The following is an 18,706-nucleotide window of genomic DNA, read 5'->3' as shown; positions in this document are numbered from 1 at the left end:
TGGGATGACCTGGCTGACTGTCCCTTGGTCCCCGGGTAGCCCTGGCTGCAGCAGGTGACAGGTTGAGAGGACAAGAGGCTTCTTTCCCCACTGAGCAGTCCCAGTTCTTACTGCCCTCCAGCTGAAGGGTTTTCCACAGGGTAAATTTTTGGGGTCCGTCTGACACCACCTGAAACTTGATGTTCCCTCCCTCCCTTGACAGCTGGCTACACACTATACCCAGATCCTGGGCAGAGACCCCAGAGCTCACACCCTGCCCTCCCTCTCTACCCAGAGAAGGTAAGAGGAACTCACCTGTCCCTGGGGACCTGGGGCAGTGGCTGGAACTTTCTGGAGAGCTTCCTATGCTCTATCAGACCGTCTCTACCTTGCCCAGTCCCCCAGACCCTCACTGCAGGGGCATTCCTGAGTGCCTCCTCCCGCCATACCCATGGAGACAGATGTAGACACTGGTGAGGACTTGGAGAAAGGCTGCTTGGAAGGCTCTGGTGGGAGTGAAATTGGTTCTGTCATTTCAGAAAGCTGTTCAACAATGGGTATCGGTAACATCAGAAATGTTCGCCCCCTATGACCTAGCACTTCCACGCACACAAATCCTTCTTCAAGAAGTCTTCAAAGGCAGGGGCGCCTGGGTGGCTCAGTGGGTTAAGCCACTGCCTTCGGCTCAGGTCATGATCTCAGGGTCCTGGGATCAAGTCCCGCATCAGGCTCTCTGCTTGGCGGGGAGCCTGCTTCCCTCTCTCTCTCTCTCTGCCTGCCTCTCCATCTACTTGTGATTTCTCTCTGTCAAATAAATAAATAAATAAATAAATCTTTTAAAAAAAAAAAAAAGTCTTCAAAGGCAAATCAAGGGGCGCCTGGGTAGCTCAGTGGGTTAAGCCTCTTCTTTTGGCTCAGGGCATGATCCCAGGGTCCTGGGATCAAGCCCCACATCTGGCTCTCTGCTTGGGAGGGGGCCTGCTTCCCCCTCCCCCTCTGCCTGCTTCTCTGCCTACTTGTGATCTCTCTCTCTCTGTCAAATAAATAAATAAAATCTTAAAAAAAAAAAAAAAGACAAATTGAGCCTGTGGGAAGACTCACCATGCTGTTATTTATAATAGCAAAAATAGAAACAAATACCTAATGAGAGAGAATTGAAATAAATGGAAGCACACGGTGAGGAAATATCACAGAGCTGATACACATTTTATTTATAAAGTTTGGTGAAACATGGAGAAACGTTTCTAAGAATTAAGTGGGTCGGCGCCTGGCTGGCTCAGTGGGCGGAGCGTGTGCCACTCTTGATCTCAGGGTCATGAGTTTGAGCCCCGCGTTGGGTGTGGAGATGATTCACAGATAGAAATCTTAAAAAAGAAAGAATTCAGTGGAGAAAGCAGAATTTAAATCTGTATATACAAACTCATTTGTCAGAGAACACCAGTGAACGATGTGGAGTTAAAAAAAAAATGGGAAGGAAATGCAACAAAATGCAGCTGGATTGTGGGGGGAGGGGTTGAGCCCGAGTGCATTTTCTTCTCCTCCCCGCTGTGTTTCTAACTTTTGTATACCAAGCGACCACCCACTTCACTTTTTAAAGAAAGTTGAAAAAGAAAAAAATAGCAGTTCTGTTATTCTATTCCCTCCCCCTTCCCAATCTCCAGGTGACTCAGGGTCATCTTCAGGTTTCTCTTAGGTTCCTGCCCTGTACCCTCTCTCCTGCCTTTTAGATGCCCCCTGTGCTTTCCTACTCCTCCAACCCAAAGGCAACCCCAACCCAAAGGCAATTAACTCTTTCTCAACAAGGAAGGAGCCAAGCTTTTCTCCAGCCTCCTTCCAAAGCCTGGGATGCACGGCTGAGTAGGGAGCCGGGAAAAGTAGCCCCTCCCTGTCAGTCCCGGGGGCTCAGGCCTTCCAATGGGCACCTGACCTGGGTCTGGACTCAGACCAGCCCAGGAAAGCCCCCAGCTGGGTCATGGTGTCGTAGGTAGAGCAGACCCTATGGGGAGGGTGCAGACGGGAGACCCCGCAAACCAAGTGTAGACTTTAACCTGAGCCCACTGCTTCTCAAACTCAAGTATTAGAGTCACTGGACACTTGTTAGAAATGTAAAGTTCTGGGCCCAGCCACAGAGAGGGTCTTGGTAGGTCTTGGGAAAGCCCAGGAAGCACATTTTTAACCAGCCTCCTGAAGGACTGGGATGCAGTCACATTTTGAGAAACCAGAACCCCGTCTATTCCCAGCACGCTCCTCTTTCTTCTCCTCGCCCACTTATGCCAGAGAAAGTGGTGCTGAGTCAGGATGGAAGGAAGGGAGAAGTAGGTGGGGGTCTTTGGCTGGGCACCCAGGCACGGGGGATTTCTGGTAGCAGATTCAAACTCAGACCAGATCTCCTGAGCCTTGCCTGGCTCTGGTGAGCTCCGAGGGGGCTGCATAACACCCCCCACCCCAGCCCCCCAGGGATGCGAACATGCTGAGGAGGTCCGGGGGTCCCGCTGGCACCACTGAGGCCACCACTGCAGGTTTGGGGGCTGACAAAGGCTTCTGGATCAGGCTGGGCAAGCAGGAGGAGAGCCCGGGGTCTGGCAGGCGAACTCTGAAGCTGTTGTGGAAAGCTTATCGGAGTTAGTGCGGGCCGGCCTGGAGGGGACTCTTGGTGCTAGACTGAGATGAACTTGGAGAAGCCGAGCTCCTCCCCGGACATGTGGAGGGGAGGCTCTGGGATCATGTCCCGCTCCGGGTCCTGGGAAGGTGCTTCATCTTCCTCTGAAGTCTGGAAAGACAACAGTCAGGGGTTGAAAAGCAGAGCCCAGCTGGAGGCAGGGTAGGGGGTTCTCCAGGTAGCTGTTGGGTCCACCCCAGCCTTTTCCACAGTTCTGGGCCTCTAAGGGGCACAAACTAACAAGCTCTCCCCAGAACCCCCAGGCATTGATCCATGCCCCCCACACCCTCCTCATGGCCTCCGGCCAGGTTTTTGCCTGCAGATACTGGAATCCTGCCAGCCCAGAGCGCTTTTAAACTGTGACTACCAGCAAGCTGTTCAAGAACTTTCTGGATGGGGAAAAAAGAGGATGCAGGGTTGGAAGTCCTGACTCCCGAATGAAATGGCCAGCATCTGCAGTTGTGGTCCTGTAGGTGGGGGGATTCAGGGGGCAGTGTTCGGAGCAAGCGGATGCTGACGGAAGAGCCCCCTCCCCCGACTTCCCTGCATTGTCAGAGAGGAGCCAGGCTAGGTGGCTCCAAACCCTCCCCCCACCCCTCCCCACTCCCCTGAGACCTCTGTTCACACCTGGCTGAGGCCCTGGGTTTCTGTACATGGGCTGGGGCTGGCTTGGGGCCCAGGGGGCCCTGCGAGGTTGATCACGGTGTACTCCAGCGGCTGAAACAGAGACTCGGTCAGCACAGCCCATTCCTGGCAGCAGTGATGGTCCCCCCCGCTCCCCCCACCACCATCCATAGCAAGAGGAAGGAGCCACGGGAGAGCACGGGCAAGGGGAGGAACACAGGCTGCAGGGTCAGAGCCCTTCCATCCAATTTCCTGCATCTCCAAGTGACCTTGGGCACACCACTAACCTCTCTGAGACTCAGTCTCCTCAGCTGTCAAATGGGGATCAGAATTTTTCCCTAGGGATTATAATGAATATTTCTGGTAATGTTTTACTGCTCAACACCTGGGAACTCCTGCAATGATTCATTTGTTTTTATTATCGTCTCCTCTCTCCTCGAAGCAGAAAGAATGTGGAGGCTGCTGGCTGTCCGCAGGTCGGGGAAAGCAAAGTTGAACACCTCCAAAGTTCACGGAATAACAAACCGCAGAGGAAAAATTCTTTACAACCATAAGCCTGGGCGCCAACCCCCACCCTTGATCAGATAAGGAAGCCAAGGTCAAAGGAAGAGAGGCAGGTGGTCCAGGGTGAGTAGGGGCTGTCCTGGGGCCAGCAGCCAGGTAGAAGGGGCTGGAGCCAGCCAAGGGCTCCAGCCAAGTATCCCAAGGGCATAGCTGCCCTTAGGGGTCCCGGCTGGCAAGTCCCATGACCCCATAGGCACTGAAGACAAAGAAGGAATCTCCTGTCTTCTGGACACCTACTGGTGGTCTCCTCTCACAATTTCCTGACCACAACCCCGTGAGATGGGGATACTGAGGCTCAGAGAGGTGAGGTAACTTGCCAGATGTCACACAGCTGGGCTGGGACTCGGACTCAGGACACTTCAGATCCACGCTCTTTTCCTATCCCTGGCCACCATCCTGGCGGGACGTGCTGCACACGCTTCCCTTCATTTCAGTGTCCTTGTCCCCTAACTGCCCCTCTCCCCTACTTCTATCACTGCCCTGGCTGCAGGGGATCGAGGCAGAGGTCGACACTTGAGCCGTCTCCGGTGACACATTTAGTCTTATAGGATGAGATGAAAATCAGAGCAGAATTCCTCGAGGGGGCTGGGGCTGGGGGTACGAGGGGACGAGGGAATGGGGGGAGTGGAAGGAGATTTCACAGATCCTGGTCTCTCCTGGTCCTGCCTACGGTGAGGACACGGCAGAGCCGGGGCTCGATCTGACGACTCTGATGTCAGGTGCATTTCCCCAGCAGTCCCATCTTTACAGTTTTGTGATTCGGCCCCAACCAGCCCTGGCTGACCACCACCGCCCACTGGCAGCCACGAAAGCGGCTTTTACCCAAGGGTGTCTGCATTTTCCGAACTCTCCTGAGGCAGGGACCAAACCACACATGCAGGGAGTGGCCAGGACCCCTGCCCCATGTCCAGGGGTGGGTCCAGTGGCCTGTTCCAGCAAGTGCGGAGGCATTTTCTAGGTTGTTGAATATAGAGATACATATGAGAGCCTCTGAATCTAAGCACTAGGGAAAAAGCAGGGACTCTGGGAAGCTTTGGGAGGAGGGAGCTGAGCCCTAATCTGAGCCGAGCACTCCCCCTTGCCTGTTTCAGGAGTCAGGGGCCTGGCTGTCTGATGTTCATGAGCTGAGGATGGCTCTTTCTTCTGAGTCTAGGGGAACTGGCCTGGGCGGGCCGAGCAGTCGGCTCCACTTCTCAAGCCCTCCGCACTCCAGCGTGGCGAGGCAGCAGCAGCTCGGGCACTGCTGTCAGCGCCACACACTGGGTCCCTTTTCCCAGTTCTGCCTCTTTCATGCTGGGCCTCTGGGAGCAAATTACTTATGCTCTCTGAGCCTCTGTTTCTTATTCTGTAAGAAGGGGGTCATGAGAACTCAGGTAGGATTTAACAAAGATTCAGCAACATAGGTAAAGCCCCAGGTACACAGTAGGTGTTCAATTAGAGAGTAAAATGAGAGCATCTTGAAATATCTCTGTGGGCAAGGGAAATGCTGGCTTGAGCCCTTGTACTTCCCTCCGAGTTTCACACCCCCCGGCGGCTCTAGGGCACAGCCAGCAGAGTGCCCCCTTCCCTCTCTGACCCGAATGTGGGCGAAGAAAACCCCAAACCCTTTCAATTCCACCTGTAGCCCCTGCTAAAAATGACAAAGAAGCCCAAAGGGAAATAAACCAAAAAAGCAAAAGCTCTCAATTGGCCGTGTTCACAGAGCTCTTGTCTCTGATCCTCTCAGGAGACCCTGTTCCATCCTTCCCTCAACAAGGACCCTGCCCTGTTCCCAGCCCCTCAGCCCACAGCCCCGTGCCCTTTCCTGGCCCCTCCCACGGGAGCAGGGGCAGGGACAGGTGGGCAGGTGGGAAGCAGTCCCTGGCGGCCCTTCCCAGGGTGGGCTGGGTAGCAGCAGCTTGGAGAGAAGGGAGATGTTCTGGGACCTCCCAGAGCAGAGACTTCCCCTCTGGCCCCGCCCCTCTTCTAGAGCGGCAGGGTATGCCCCAGGATGCCCCAGGACGCACTACCGGAAGCTGGGCTCTGGAGGACAGCGGCAGCCCCCCTCCCCATCTGGGTCTGACCTTTCCCTCACTCCTGTCCACCACCTCTGGCCTTGCCGGGCTTCCTGAGACAACAACAGCTGCTTCCTAAGCCAAAGCCCAGAACCCCATTCCTGCCCCGGCCCCTCCCCAGGGCGATCAGGCCTGAGTCTTTTGTCTTCACTGGCGCCAGGAAAGAAGGCCATGGCAAGCCCCCCTTTCCCGTCCCCATGTGTAGGAGAATAAAGTAGAGGCATCTCAATAAACAGCAGAGGTGGGGGGCCAGAGGTGGGGCTTCTGTGTCCTGAACCCATGACCCTGCAGCCCTCCCAAAGACCACGAGGATCCAGCTCTGACAGTCTCTGCTTCTAAGAGGGGGAGGGGAAGAGGGTGCTGGGCCTGGGGAAGACCTCTGCCTGGAACCCGCTGGGCACTCAGGGTGAGGTGGGGCATTCTTTTGGCTTGCACCCTGAAAGGCTAGTCTCAGGGCTCACAGAGATTCCCCAGAGACGGGCAGCAAGCCTTGAGTGGAGCTCAGAGACAAGCAGGTAGGGAGATGCACAGACAGGGCCCAGGTGTCCCGATGCCCGGCCCCACAGGGATCGGAGCTGGGGTTTGGGGCTGGCCGCCTTCCTTACCAAGTGTGAGAGGTGGACCTTCCCGTTCCTCTGTGTCTCTGTGGCCAGGTGAACTGAAAGAGACCAGCAGGCATACCCTGAGGCCAGGAGCAGCCCAGAGCAGCTTGCAACAGCTCCCACAGGGGTGGAAGGGCCCCCCTGGACTTGGGACCGGGGGCTTCCCAGGGTGAGCATGTGTAGGAGACAGGTTGGGACAGGCAGACTTCTTGGAATTCCGGCTCAGTCCCTTAGCTATGATCCAGACTTTTGGGATGGGTACACGGAAATCTCCTGGTGTGAGCCAGAAACTGGCTGGGGAAGTAATTCTATGAGCTAAGATCATTGCTTCTCAGCCTCAGTGTGCATCCAGGATCCCGAGACATTGTATGAAAATGTGCATTCTCTGCAGCAGGTCGGGGCTAGAGTCTGAGAGTCCTTTTAACAGGCTCCCACAGGATGTCACTGCTGCTAGCTGGGGACCACAATTGGAGATGCAAGGTGCTAAGAAGTTCTGAGGTCTCGATAGGGAATATTCCCACCCTGTGTGCTCCTCCAGACTCCTCTGCGGTGAGCTGGGGGCGTGGGCAGAGCTGACATTTCTTGCCGGGGGCCACACAGGGCGAAGTCAGAGGCAGGCCCAGGATCACCGCCCTCCCCCACCCAAGGCCAGGAGCAGTAAGACAACTTTGCCAATTTGCAGAGTGTTCTGGCATACGTCTTCCTGGTTCCACCGCTTCCTGGCTGTGCGGACGGAGGGCAAGCTGCTTAATCACTCTACCTCAGTTTCTTTCCCGGTGAAATGGGGGCGCTTGTAATGGGCAGTTTCTAATGCCACAGTATCGAGAGCATTAGAGGAGATAAAAGCAACAGAAGCCACACAGAAACGCCCAGCCCACGGCAGCTCCTTTGATTGATATTTCGGCCACCCCTCTTAAACCATACTGTCTGCCAGGGGAGCCCCGAGTTGCACTCAACCACTGACCCCGGAAGCACGACTGCGCCAAATCACGCCAGGTTTTGAAGACTCAATATGAGAAAAACGCAGGATGAAGAATAGGTAGCATGAATAGTTTTATATTGTTTCCACGTTGGAATGATCGTGTTTTGGATAGATCATGCTAACAAAAGTATATTATTAAAATTGACGTCCCCGGTTTCTCTTTACCCTTTTTCATGTGACTTTTAGGGAAGTTTAAATCGCATATGTGGCTTGGATTCTACTTCTGTTGGACTCGTATTCTATTTCCGTTCTAGTTCTCTTGTATTCTAGATCTGTGATCCGGAAAAGTCGTGGCTCAGGGGAGGTAAGTGACTTGCCCAAGATCACATGGCTAAAAAGTAGCAGAGCAAGTCTAAAAAGACTTGAAGCCAAGTCTTCCCAGGAGCTATGCACCTGCTGAGACCCCACCGTATGTGTGAGGCCCCAGTAGCCTTCCTGTTCAGGGCTTAGTTTCTAACTCCCGCCCCCACCCCCTGCCGTAGTCACACAAGGAACCGTACCTGTGGAGGCGGGATGTGGATTGCTGGGATCAATAGGGACAGAAGTGATTGATGAGGTTGGACAGATGGGGGCAAGCCAAGAGCCCCCGTTCTCCCATTCGTACATTTGAATGTCTTTTTCCTAATGTTGGCTGACCTGTGGCTCCCTCAAAAGGGAGGAACACGGCTCCTGATGCTCATATCTTGGAGGGACACACTGAGCCCCAAGGTTTCCCTGGGGTGGTGGTGGGAATGCAGGTCTCAGTGGGGTCCCTGGTGTCTACTTTTGCTCACCTTCCTTCCTCCAGCGGAGAACACAGCTGCCGAGGGCTGCCAGGCCTGCAGCCAGGAGGAGAGCCAGCAGCACAAAGACCGGGGCCAAGATGCGGACCGTTGGGATGGAGACACTGTGGGCGAGATGGAAGGACCCCAGCAGCTGTCACCACATCACCGTGGCACGCTGTACACCATAGCATTCTTCGTCTACAGCCATGTCCCTTGTCTTTCCCAAAGAGATCAGAGGGCACCGGGAACCACAGCACCTGGGCGGTCTCAGTGGGAGGGACTCCAGCCCCCACTACTAACCCCAGGAAACACTCTCAGTTGGGTCTGAACTTGGCAACAGGTTACCTGGATATCTCAGACAGGAAGCCTCCGTCAGCAACGGAGTGCGATTATATACAACCCCTAAGAACCAATCTTTCAGGCTGCGGCTCCCGTTGGGTAAGAAAAAAACCCATGTTTGTGCTTGGCACAGGGCCCAGTGCAAGGTGCATCGGCAAAACTGGGCTGGCTGCCCCTGCTGCTGGGGTGGGGAGAGAGAGGGGGGCCGGAGCCACCGTGGACCATTCACCTCAGGTGGGCCTGTGTGTCCAGAGCAACATAGCTGCCGGCCCTGCAGTGTAGGTTGTCCACTGCTCAAGGGTCCTGCGGAGGGGGGACGGGGGCTGCGTCTGCCCTCTGTGCTGTTAGCCACGGCCCCGATAGGAGGCTGTGTCCGCCTAGAGGAAGGAGTGCCAAGTCCTCCTCACTTGCTCCCAGCCACCTCCTGTTGTGGGGATGGCCTGAAAGGTGACCTTGGTCACTGTGGGCTCACCTGGACACAGAGCTGCTGCTGCTGGGGGACAGAGGGGTGTCCTCCGCGGAGGTGAAGTCCGGCTGTGTGGGTGGGCGGGAAGTCCCTGCATGAGGAGAGGTTGCTTCGTGAGGAGAGGTCCCCGCGTACGGAGATGTTCCTGTGTCTGGGGAGCTTCCTGGGTGCTGGGCTGGGGAGGTCCCCATGAGCGGAGAGTCCTCGGCCCCTGTCTTCCCCTGCTTGGCTGTGGTGACTGTTTGGTGGAGACCGGGAGAAGCTACAAGTCCAAAAGCAACGCCTCAGCACCTTCTTGGACCCTTGCGTCCCAGCATTCCCCAGACCTATGACCCTTGACCTCTGAACCCTAGCCTCTCCAGGACCAACTTCTCAGCACATCCCCAGCTAAAGGACCCCCCAGGAAGCAAACAGAGACCTAGAGGAAGCCATCGTGAGCAAGCTGCCCCGGTCTCGGTAGACCCTGCACACATGCAGAGTTTTCAGCCCCTGCCTGTGCCCGCTGCCTGGGTCGCCACACCCCTGCCCCATTCTGCGACCCATCCCCGGGCCATGCAGGACACACAGCCCCATCTGACCTCCCCTACCTCCCCCAGTCCTAGAGAGTTATCACTCATGTCGCCCCATGCCCACCCTCACCACCTCTGCCTCAACAGGCCTTGACCTCCCTCAACAGCCACGGGGTCCGCAGGGCAGGGTGGCAGGGACAGGTCCAGAGGTCAGGGTCCAAGGCCCCACATTTCCTGCTCAGCATTGCAGCCCGAGGTGGAGCAGACAGAACACAAGCCTGGCCTTCAGGCTGCACTTCCTCCCAGGGCTCTGCTGCTCCTTGCGGGACCTGACCCCACAGGGCCGCCGATTCCTCCGTGGACAGGCAGCTCCTAAGCTCTGGGGGCCCCGGGCGCAGTGCCTGGCTATGGGCAGGCGCCCATGGGATGCCGCTTTGTAGAGGGGTGGAGGGGAAACAGAAAAGCCATTCACTCACTCAATTCTGGGGGCTGAGTTTGCCAAGCTTTTGCCTTGGGCTGGAAGCTCCTTGTAGTAAGAGGCTGGAAGGAGGGAGTGGGGGAGAGAGGACAGCAGGGACCTAGGGGAAAGGGAGAGGCTGGTCTCAGGGGAGGTGAGGGCCACCGCTCTGAGCCAGATTTCGTGCCTTGGTGGCAGCCAGTCACTTTCCTGCCCCCACCTCTCTGCTCAGAGTCTCCACCACCTTCTTCCCCCAGCCACTTAGGAGGCACGGATGGAAGATTCTAGTCGATTCTAGTCGATTGCCGGCCTCCCCATCCTGCAGTCCCCTTGGCCTCCCACTTAGCTCAGACCTTCAGCTTCCCTTGCTCCCCAGCTGCCCGCCAGCCTACTCTTTCTGTGCCACTCTTCACACCAATACTGGTTTTGTCTCTAGAATATAGAGCTGGGTATGGAATACTGGATCCCATCGTTTCTGGCTTCAGAGCCGTCAACGGCCCTCACGGCCTATGAGCTGAAGCTCAAGCTTCTTAGAGGCCTTTCAAAGCCTTTCAGACTCAGACCTCAGTTCCCTGTGTCGGCTTCTGGGACACCATTCATTCCCCTGTTTGGCCTCTAGTCCCAATTAAGTGAGTGTCCCACCTGCCACCGTGCCTTTGCTTCACCGTTCCCCTGTGTGCCATGCTTTTCTCCACCTCTGCCTGACACACATCTTTCTGTCCCTGCAAGGCTGGGACCCCTCAAGGACGAGATGCCTAGCCTTTGTGCCTGTGCAGAAACGTGGTGTGGCCAATTGCCCTGGAGCCGCCGAGCTCCCAGCCCCCCTCCCCCAGCCCCTGGGTGCTCCTCTGTCACCTTGCTGGAGTGCCATGTGGGACTCGCTCCCTGTCCCCATCATTCTCTATTCTTTTTTTTTTTTAATATTTTATTTATTTATTTGTCAGAAAGAGAGAGAGAGAGAAAGCACAAAGCAGGGGGAGCAGCAGGCCTCCCCGCTGAGCAGGAAGCCCAACATGAAACTCGATCTCAGGACCCTGGGATTATATAACCTGAGCTGAAGGAGACGAATAATCAGTTGAACCACCCAGGCATCCCGTATTCTCTATTCTAATACGAAGTCAGGTTTCCTCTGATTTTTCTGAGGAAATGACCACATCTTGCACAAATAAACGGTACTTATCTTTTCCTATCCGATATGTATACTTTTTTATCCTGTCATATTTCATGGCCTAGACCCTCCAGGCAATGGGGAATAGAAGAAATGATAGTGCATACTCTTGTCTTGTTCTGATCTTCCTAGAAATTCTCCTCACTCGCCATACTCAATGGTGGGCTGCAGACGGCTCCCACTGCAGGAGAGCTGACTGTTCACTTTTCAGGAATTCTGTGAGCTGGTCATTAAACTATCGGTGGCTGGAAATGGGAGAGGGCGGGGGTCATTTAAACCGCAGAAACCAGCAAGCGTTACAGATCAGAGTTTCCCCAGCTCAGCATTCACGGGTACACCATGGCCATTAGCCTTTATTTTCTACATCTCAACTATCATCAGGAAAAGGTCATCAACGTCTGACACAGGATAACACAACAACACACATACCATGCATGAATGAATAATTACAAATGAGGTCAAAATTTAAAATAGAGAGCCTCAAATATAGCTAAATTGACCCCCACTAGGTAAGAAGGAGGTCTGAGTACTGATAAGAATCAGAGATCAGAGAAGCTTGTATATAACAGAACAGGTTCAATATGGTTACGACACTGCTGCTATTGTTTGGTGAGCTTAGCTCTATCTCCTTGAATTAGAAGAAAGACCCACAGATGTTGGGGATCTGGCAGTGGGGATGGCCCAGGAATGGGCTGGGTCCCAGCGATGCGGCCAGGAGAGGGAAAGAGCAGACACCAAAGTGAGAAAAAAACAAAACAAAACAAAACAAAACAAAACAAACCAAACCAAACCCTGGGTTTGAATCCTGACTCCATCACTTCTTGCCATGAGACCTCATGGCAAATCATTTCATCTCTGGAGCCTCGCCCCTACCCCCGTCTGTGAAATGGGATACAGAGACCTGTCTCACCCTCATGGGCCAGCAGAGGAGGGTTGCCCACTCCCCTAGGCCCTCTCTGGCTTCTCTCATTTCAGATCAGCGGGTCCACGGGGGTTCTGGACATACAGAGAGGTGCTCCATCCCATGCCAGAGTCCCCTAGTGTCCCTGAGCTCAACGAGCTCCTCTGAGGCTCGATCACAGGCCCTCTTCGCCCCTACCTTTGGGGCTTCGAGATCTGGGGAAGGGAAGCAAGAAGGAAGAACGGAGACCACAGGCAGGGGGAGGCCAGTGTGGGCGAGGCCAGTGTGGCCGCGGCTAGGGGGCGCTGTGGAGCGGGTCTGGGGTGCTGCACAATGGTGGGTCCAGGCTGTGGAATCCTCGGGAATAGTTCTGACTCCAAAGAGGGAGCCTTTTTCATTCTGTGGGCTGCACATCTCATCCCCAGCCCATGCAATCTCTCTCCCACCTCTGGGCAAAGAGGAAAGGCACTGAGCTGGGAGTTTAACAGATCTGCGTGGTATGACCTTGTCAAAGAGCAGTCAAGTCTCATGCTGCACTGTCCCTGCTCCCAGGACAGCTGAGCACTTGACCAGCATCATCTCACTGAGCCCTTGACCCCCCCCGCCACCAGGAGGGTGGTACAAGTGCTACACCTGTTGACGAGCGGGAGACAGGGTCTGCCTCTGCTCAGCGACCCATCTGTCCCTCCTCCCCTCTGTATCACTTGTCCCCCATGCAGGGAAGCAGAGATATGTGTTACCTGGAAAGACAAGCAGAGAGACCAGGACAGACTCATCTCGCCCCAGTTTGGAGACCCCACAGTAGTACTTTCCAGAGTCCTGCAGGGTGAGCTTCCTCAGGGTCACGTGGAGTGTGAGCGTCTGGGGGCTGTCTTGGATGGACACCCTGCCCTCCGTCGTCTCCTGGCCATCTTCTCCTGCATAGATGGTGTTCGAGCAACGGGACAGGAGGAACCCGCCCTGCTTGCACCAGTACTTCTGGTGTGTCCTGAGCTCCTCCTGGTAAGTGCACTGCAAGGACACCGTGTCACCTTCAAACCCACTGATCTCCTTGGGGCCCACCATGGCTCCATAACCTGAAACCATAGCAGGGATGGAGGTCAGAGTTCCGAGGACCAAGTACCATGGTCAAGACCAACAAACTCCTCAGTCACTCCCTTCTGTGGCAGTCCCAGAAGGGTTGGTTGTACCTTCCCACCAAGCGAGACTGGGACGGGGCTGTTGCTGTGTCCTAAGACCCTAACACCCTAAACACCCTAAAACTGGCGTATGGAAGGGTGGTGATGGGGAAGCTCGAGATTCAGACAGCCTGGAGGTTGAATCCCAGCACTGCCTCATAGCAGCTGTGTGACCCTGGGAAGTTGCTTGCCTTCCTTGGGCATCTGGGTTTTCCCATCTATAGATGATGATGATGATGATGATGATGATGGTGGTGGTGATGATGGTGATGATGATGATGATGATGATAAAGTCCAGGTACATTGAAATTAAGACGCTCTCGTATGTAAGATACACTATAATTTTATATACCGCTAAAAAAAAGCACTGTCACTTGAACAATTGTCATCCTTTATAAGACACATCCTGACATTTGATGTTAAAAGGTTGAAAAAAAAAAGAGGCAGACCCGTGAACTGATGAATCAGGACAATGCCTTATCTCTCAGGGTTGTTGTGAGTGGCACAGTAGAGGTGCAAGAAATATTTGCAGAGTTTACCATGGCAACCGTGTACAGGGTGTCTTGTCTGCCTTCAGGCTGGGTGCAGAGTAGGAAAATAAAGATGAGAGAGGTAAAGCTTCCCTCCTAGCCACCTAATCAGAAGGGTTTGGAGCCCAGACGTCTGGAGAAAAGCAGGCTCCGCGTTTCAGAAACAGCTAGTACCTGTACCCCTGCCCCGCCCCCCTCCCCCCAGTGGTATGAGGACCAGTGCTGTGGGGGTGAGACCCGGAAGGATCAGGCAGCAGTGGGTCGCGAGAATGAAAGAATAGGTTCTCTCTGCCAGCTTGGGCATGAGCCCCACCTCCCCTCCCCACTCCACCCTCTCCCACCCCATCTCACCTGGGAGCAAGAGGCAGCCCCATACCAGGATGAGGGCCCACATGGTGGGCGCTGGACATGCAGGAGCACACGCGGAAACTGGGAGCTCCTCTCAGAAACCGCGCGGGGCTTTAACTTCCTCCAGAGGCACAGGAGGATGAAGGGGGGAGGGGCCGCGCAGGGTCCCCCTCCCTGCGCAGAGGGAGGCGCCTCTGCGATTCCCTTTACTTACCCTAGGCGCTTGCCAGCCAGCGGGGATTATCGCCTCTCCAACCCCCAAACCACCCAAGCACCTCTCCCAAACCCGTACCCCTTGAGGAGGGGGGGGGTCTTAACCATGTCTACCCCCAGAGGGTCTGTGTGCAGACCAAGAATTCAGGCAGTCCAAGAATGAAAAAATTACATACTGACTTTTATTAACCTTTAAGGGATTAATCTTTTTCCTTCTATTGTGCTAGCATTGTCTGTGACTTTGTCACCAAAAAAATCAGCCACTGGCACATCAAGTCGCCGATAGCTTGAAATATCGTATGTGCTTCTCACTACTTGGAAAATAATTAGTTACCAGGCCTGTCACTAGAGCTGGTTACTGAAAGCATTAATAAAGCCCATTTATTTACTATATCACACATTTATAAATATTTTGATAACCACTTCAACATTATTGGCTTTCTTTTAGGCATATATATATTATTTTATATATTTAAAAGACGGTTATTCCGAGGGGCGCCTGGGTGGCTCAGTGTGTTAAAGCTTCTGTCTTCGGCTCAGGTCATGATCCTGGGGTCCTGGGATCAAGCCCCCCCGCATCGGGCTTTCTGCTCAGCGGGGAGCCTGCTTCCTCCTCTCTCTCTCTCTGCCTGCCTCTCTGCCTACTTGTGATCCCTCTCTGTCAAAAAAATAAATAAAATCTTTTTTTTTTAAAGACTGTTATTCCGAGACGAGGCCCATAAGCTTTACCAGACTGCTAAGTGGTCAATGGTACAGAGGTTCAGGGTCCCTCTGGCAGTGCCCCCTCCTTCCTCCGTCGCTTCCCGGAGGACGCAGTACCGCTTTTGGTCACCAGGAGGCGCTGCGAAAGGGGAGAAGGGAAGCCCAAGGGCTGGGCAGAGCGGGATACCGGGAAGCACGTTCGAGCCACGTTGCAAGGTCGGGTCTCCCCATCCGCCTTGAGTTGTCTGGGCATTTAAAAAAGCGAATTAGCAAGTTCTTATCACAAAATTGAATCCTCCTTTTTAAAAAATATTTTATTTATTTATTTGACAGACAGGGATCACAAGTAGGCAGAGAGGCAGGCAAAAAGAGAGGGGGAAGCAGTCTCCCTGCTGAGGGGAACCCGATGTGGGGTCCTGGGATCATGACCTGAGCTGAAGGCAGAGATTTTAACCCACTGAGCCACCCAGGCGCCCCAACAAAGGAAACAGAACACACACGCACACTAGAGGGAGCCCTGACACATAGTTTTTCAAAATAGCTCTGTGGTTGGGGTGTGTGTGGGGGGAAGGGGGTTTGATTGCAAAGTTCATACCGGTTGCAAGCAAAATTTTACACAATTCAGGAACGTTAAAAAAAAAAAAAAGAATAGGACTGTTTCCTGTAATTCCCCCTCTCCTTTGGAAAACCAGGGTTAACATTTAGCGTATGTGCTTCTACTTGTACAATTGACAGTTTTCTCATTTGCTGGGTTAATATTTGAAGCATTAACTCAGTTGTTCTGGGAGGAGAGATTGTGTGCAGTGTGTGTGTGAATGTGAATGTGTGTGTGTGTGTGTGTGAGAGAGAGAGAGAGAGAGAGAGAGAGATTTGGACAATGTAAGGAGACATGTCTCAATTTCATAATGACTAGGGGGCACTGCTGGTGTTGAATGAGCAGGGACCCCAGGCTCTGATTCCATCACATGTACAGACTACAAAAGGTTGGGCGCCTGGGTGGCTCAGCCAGTTAAGCCTCTGCCTTTGGCTCAGGTCATGATCCCAGGACCCTGGGATCACGTCCCACTGCCTGCTCAGCAGGGAGCCTGCTTACCCTTCTCCTCCCACTTGTGTTCTCTCTCCCCATCTCTGTCTCGATCTCAAATAAATAAATAAAATATCTTTAATAAATGAAATATTTTAAAAAACATCAAAAATTAATCAGTTTTTGCCGTTTTAAAAACACAGATTAAAATCGTATTTATTGTAGTCTTTGATCATCATCTCTCTCTTTTCTGTTTTTGTCCTTCTACAGAATAAATTCTGATCTTCTTACTTTTCTTAAGTCCTAAGTGATTTATTTTAAGCACCAGCAAGTATCTGACACTTCACTGTTTTCTAGTGTCATGGGGCCTGAGCACTGACATTTTGAAATATGTGTTATTTGGTTACAAATTGTTTTCCTTTTATTTTTTTCCCTCTATTACTGTCCAGGTATGGTATTATGATTTTTAAAAATTAAGTGTACAAGGAGTCATATTGTTTATGGTTGTCATGTATCGAAAGTAAAGAAAGTGGTACCCAAAATTGTATTTTTATGAAGACAGTTTTGGGTCCCATATGTATCATCCCTGCTTCCTTCATGCATATTTAAAAAAATATTTTATTTATTTATTTGACAGATAGAGATCACAAGTAGGCAGAGAGGCAGGCAGAGAGAGAGGAAGGGAAGTAGGCTCCCTGCTGAGCAGAGAGCTGATGCCATCCCAGGACCCTGGGATCATGACCTGAGCCGTCCTTCATGCGTATGTCAAAGTCCTTCCTTCTACACTCCCAGCCCTGCACCTAGCTGGGAGCAAGGCTTGAGGACTCCATTAGAAACAGATCATAAGGTTCAAAAATAGTGCATGAGTTGGGGAGAAGGGTCTCAACTGAAGCATTGGTGTGGGTGCTGCAGTGAGTCCTGCCCCCCTTGGGTATACGGGCATACGAGAAGCAGTGGATTGACCTCCTCTCTCCCTGGGTTTGGGGATCTGAGAGGAAAGCGCATTTGTGTCCTGCTTCCTATGGGAGAGCAGTGAGGCAAAAGGGCTCCTGACCTTGTGGCTCTCTGGTGGCCTCCTCACATCATGATGGCATTTGTGAGCCTGGAGATGTCAAGGGTGGGGTGATGGGATGGGCAGCAATTAGGGAGAAGCAGCCACTCCAGAGCCCCTAGGAAGTGGAGAGCCCAGTGGATGCTGGCTTGGGCAAGTAACAGTAAAGGCTGCTCCCTACTTTTCTAGGTCCTGGTGGTAATTAACAACCTTCAAGACTTAGAACCACCCTTGGGAGAAGGGAGAATGGGAGAGAACTCTCACGTTTCCCTGGAGTCCTCTGAGAAAACCTGCATTGAAACTGAAGACCCAGCTTTGGGGTGGCAGTTAGCGAGGTCTGTTATCGGGCCAGACAACATCCGGCCAGACAAGAGCCCAGCTCGCCCGTCCCCCAGGTCTGCTCCCCTCTGCATTGGACTTGCTCGGACTAAGTCACTTCCTCTGTTCGAAGATGGTGATTTTTTTTCCCTCTTAGGTCAGAGTTTCTCGACATCAGCACTACCGACCTTTTGGGCTAGATGATTCTATGTTAGGAGGGGCTGTCCCATGCATTGTAGGGTGTTTAGATGCTGATTGTGACCATCAAAAATGGCTCTAAACATTGTCAAATGTCCCTCTAGGAGGCAAACCTACTCTGGGTTGAGAGCTTCTACCTTAGAGGATGACTGAATCCATGAAAAAAAAATTATAAGCTGTGTAAATTGTGTTTGCACAGGTGTGTTCACAAGGCTTTGGATAGAGCAGAGTGGGCAGAATTAGGTCGAGTTTCTACAGTCTCGGACAGTGCTAGAAGACTGCAGACCTCCCCCCACCGTGGGGCTGGGGCTGTCCCTGTCACACCCCAGCCATAGAGGCCGTCCAGAACGAGTACTCTGCAGGCGAGCCAGCTCCCAGGAGAGAGAGAGAAGAATAGAGAGCTGGGCGAGTCATGCCTTGTTTCTCCTTCCAAGTTCATCAAGCCAGTAATGAAAGGCATGGGGGGAGACACCGAGGGTGTTATGCCAGTGGGCCTCTCCCTTCTTGGAAGGAAACATCAGGAGTGCGAATGAAATGTCCCCCACTAAGATGCAATGAGCCACAGGCTGGGAGAAGCCTACTTGAATCCCTGACTCACTGCTTGGGAGAAAGCCGCCCCGACAGCTCCCCAGTCTGCAGCAGACTTGGTGTGAGCCACAGACAGACTTCCAAGTGTTTAGCCACTGAGATCTTACAGTTTGTTTGTTGCTGTGTCATAGCCGAAACCACAGGAGAAGTCGTTTTCTCGCCCACATCCCATTCTCTAGCCCACCTACGGCTCCCACAGCCCCAGCCTGTTGCGAACTCAATCTTTCAACCTCCTCCCCTGAAACAAATCTGAAAACTCCTTTTGAGATTTTATGTTGACTCAGTGACGGACTTTTTAGTTCTAGGAAGGATGGTGAGATGAAGGCAGAGGGCGGCCCAGAACGCGGGTGATTAAAACCATCTTCCATCAGAAGTGGGATGAAACAGACATATATTTTAAAATCTTTGCAAGATCTTTGAAAGCTAAATGTAGTAATGGGGTACCTTGAATTAGATCCCCGAATAGAGAAAGGATATGAGTAGACAAA

The 18,706-nt window shown here is 53.1% G+C and overlaps 1 protein-coding gene across 4 annotated transcripts; it reads right to left on the bottom strand.

The window, feature by feature from the left end:
• Positions 1 to 1,166: 1,166 nt before the first annotated feature.
• CD300LG (CD300 molecule like family member g) lies at positions 1,167 to 14,245 on the bottom strand. Of its 4 annotated transcripts, none has more exons than XM_004772585.2 (8): positions 14,128 to 14,245; positions 12,809 to 13,144; positions 10,019 to 10,120; positions 9,040 to 9,295; positions 8,238 to 8,350; positions 6,486 to 6,538; positions 3,266 to 3,355; positions 1,167 to 2,749 (listed from the first exon to the last, which is right to left on the bottom strand). In XM_004772585.2, the coding sequence occupies exons 1-8, from the start codon at positions 14,168 to 14,170 to the stop codon at positions 2,636 to 2,638; spliced, it is 1,107 nt and encodes a 368-aa protein (XP_004772642.1). In that variant the 5' UTR covers positions 14,171 to 14,245; the 3' UTR covers positions 1,167 to 2,635. The 4 variants fall into 4 exon arrangements, with proteins under 4 accessions (XP_004772642.1, XP_004772645.1, XP_004772643.1 ...); XM_004772588.2 differs by having other exon boundaries at positions 9,040 to 9,124; XM_004772586.2 differs by lacking the exon at positions 10,019 to 10,120.
• Between the last annotated feature and the right edge of the window lie 4,461 nt (positions 14,246 to 18,706).

Source organism: Mustela putorius, unplaced genomic scaffold, assembly GCF_011764305.1.
Source record: "Mustela putorius furo isolate JIRA1106 unplaced genomic scaffold, ASM1176430v1.1 tig00000487_pilon_pilon_pilon, whole genome shotgun sequence".
Taxonomy (NCBI): Eukaryota; Metazoa; Chordata; class Mammalia; order Carnivora; family Mustelidae; genus Mustela; species Mustela putorius.
The sequence above is the reverse complement of the archived record's forward strand: the minus strand, read 5'-3'. Positions and strand labels throughout refer to the sequence as shown.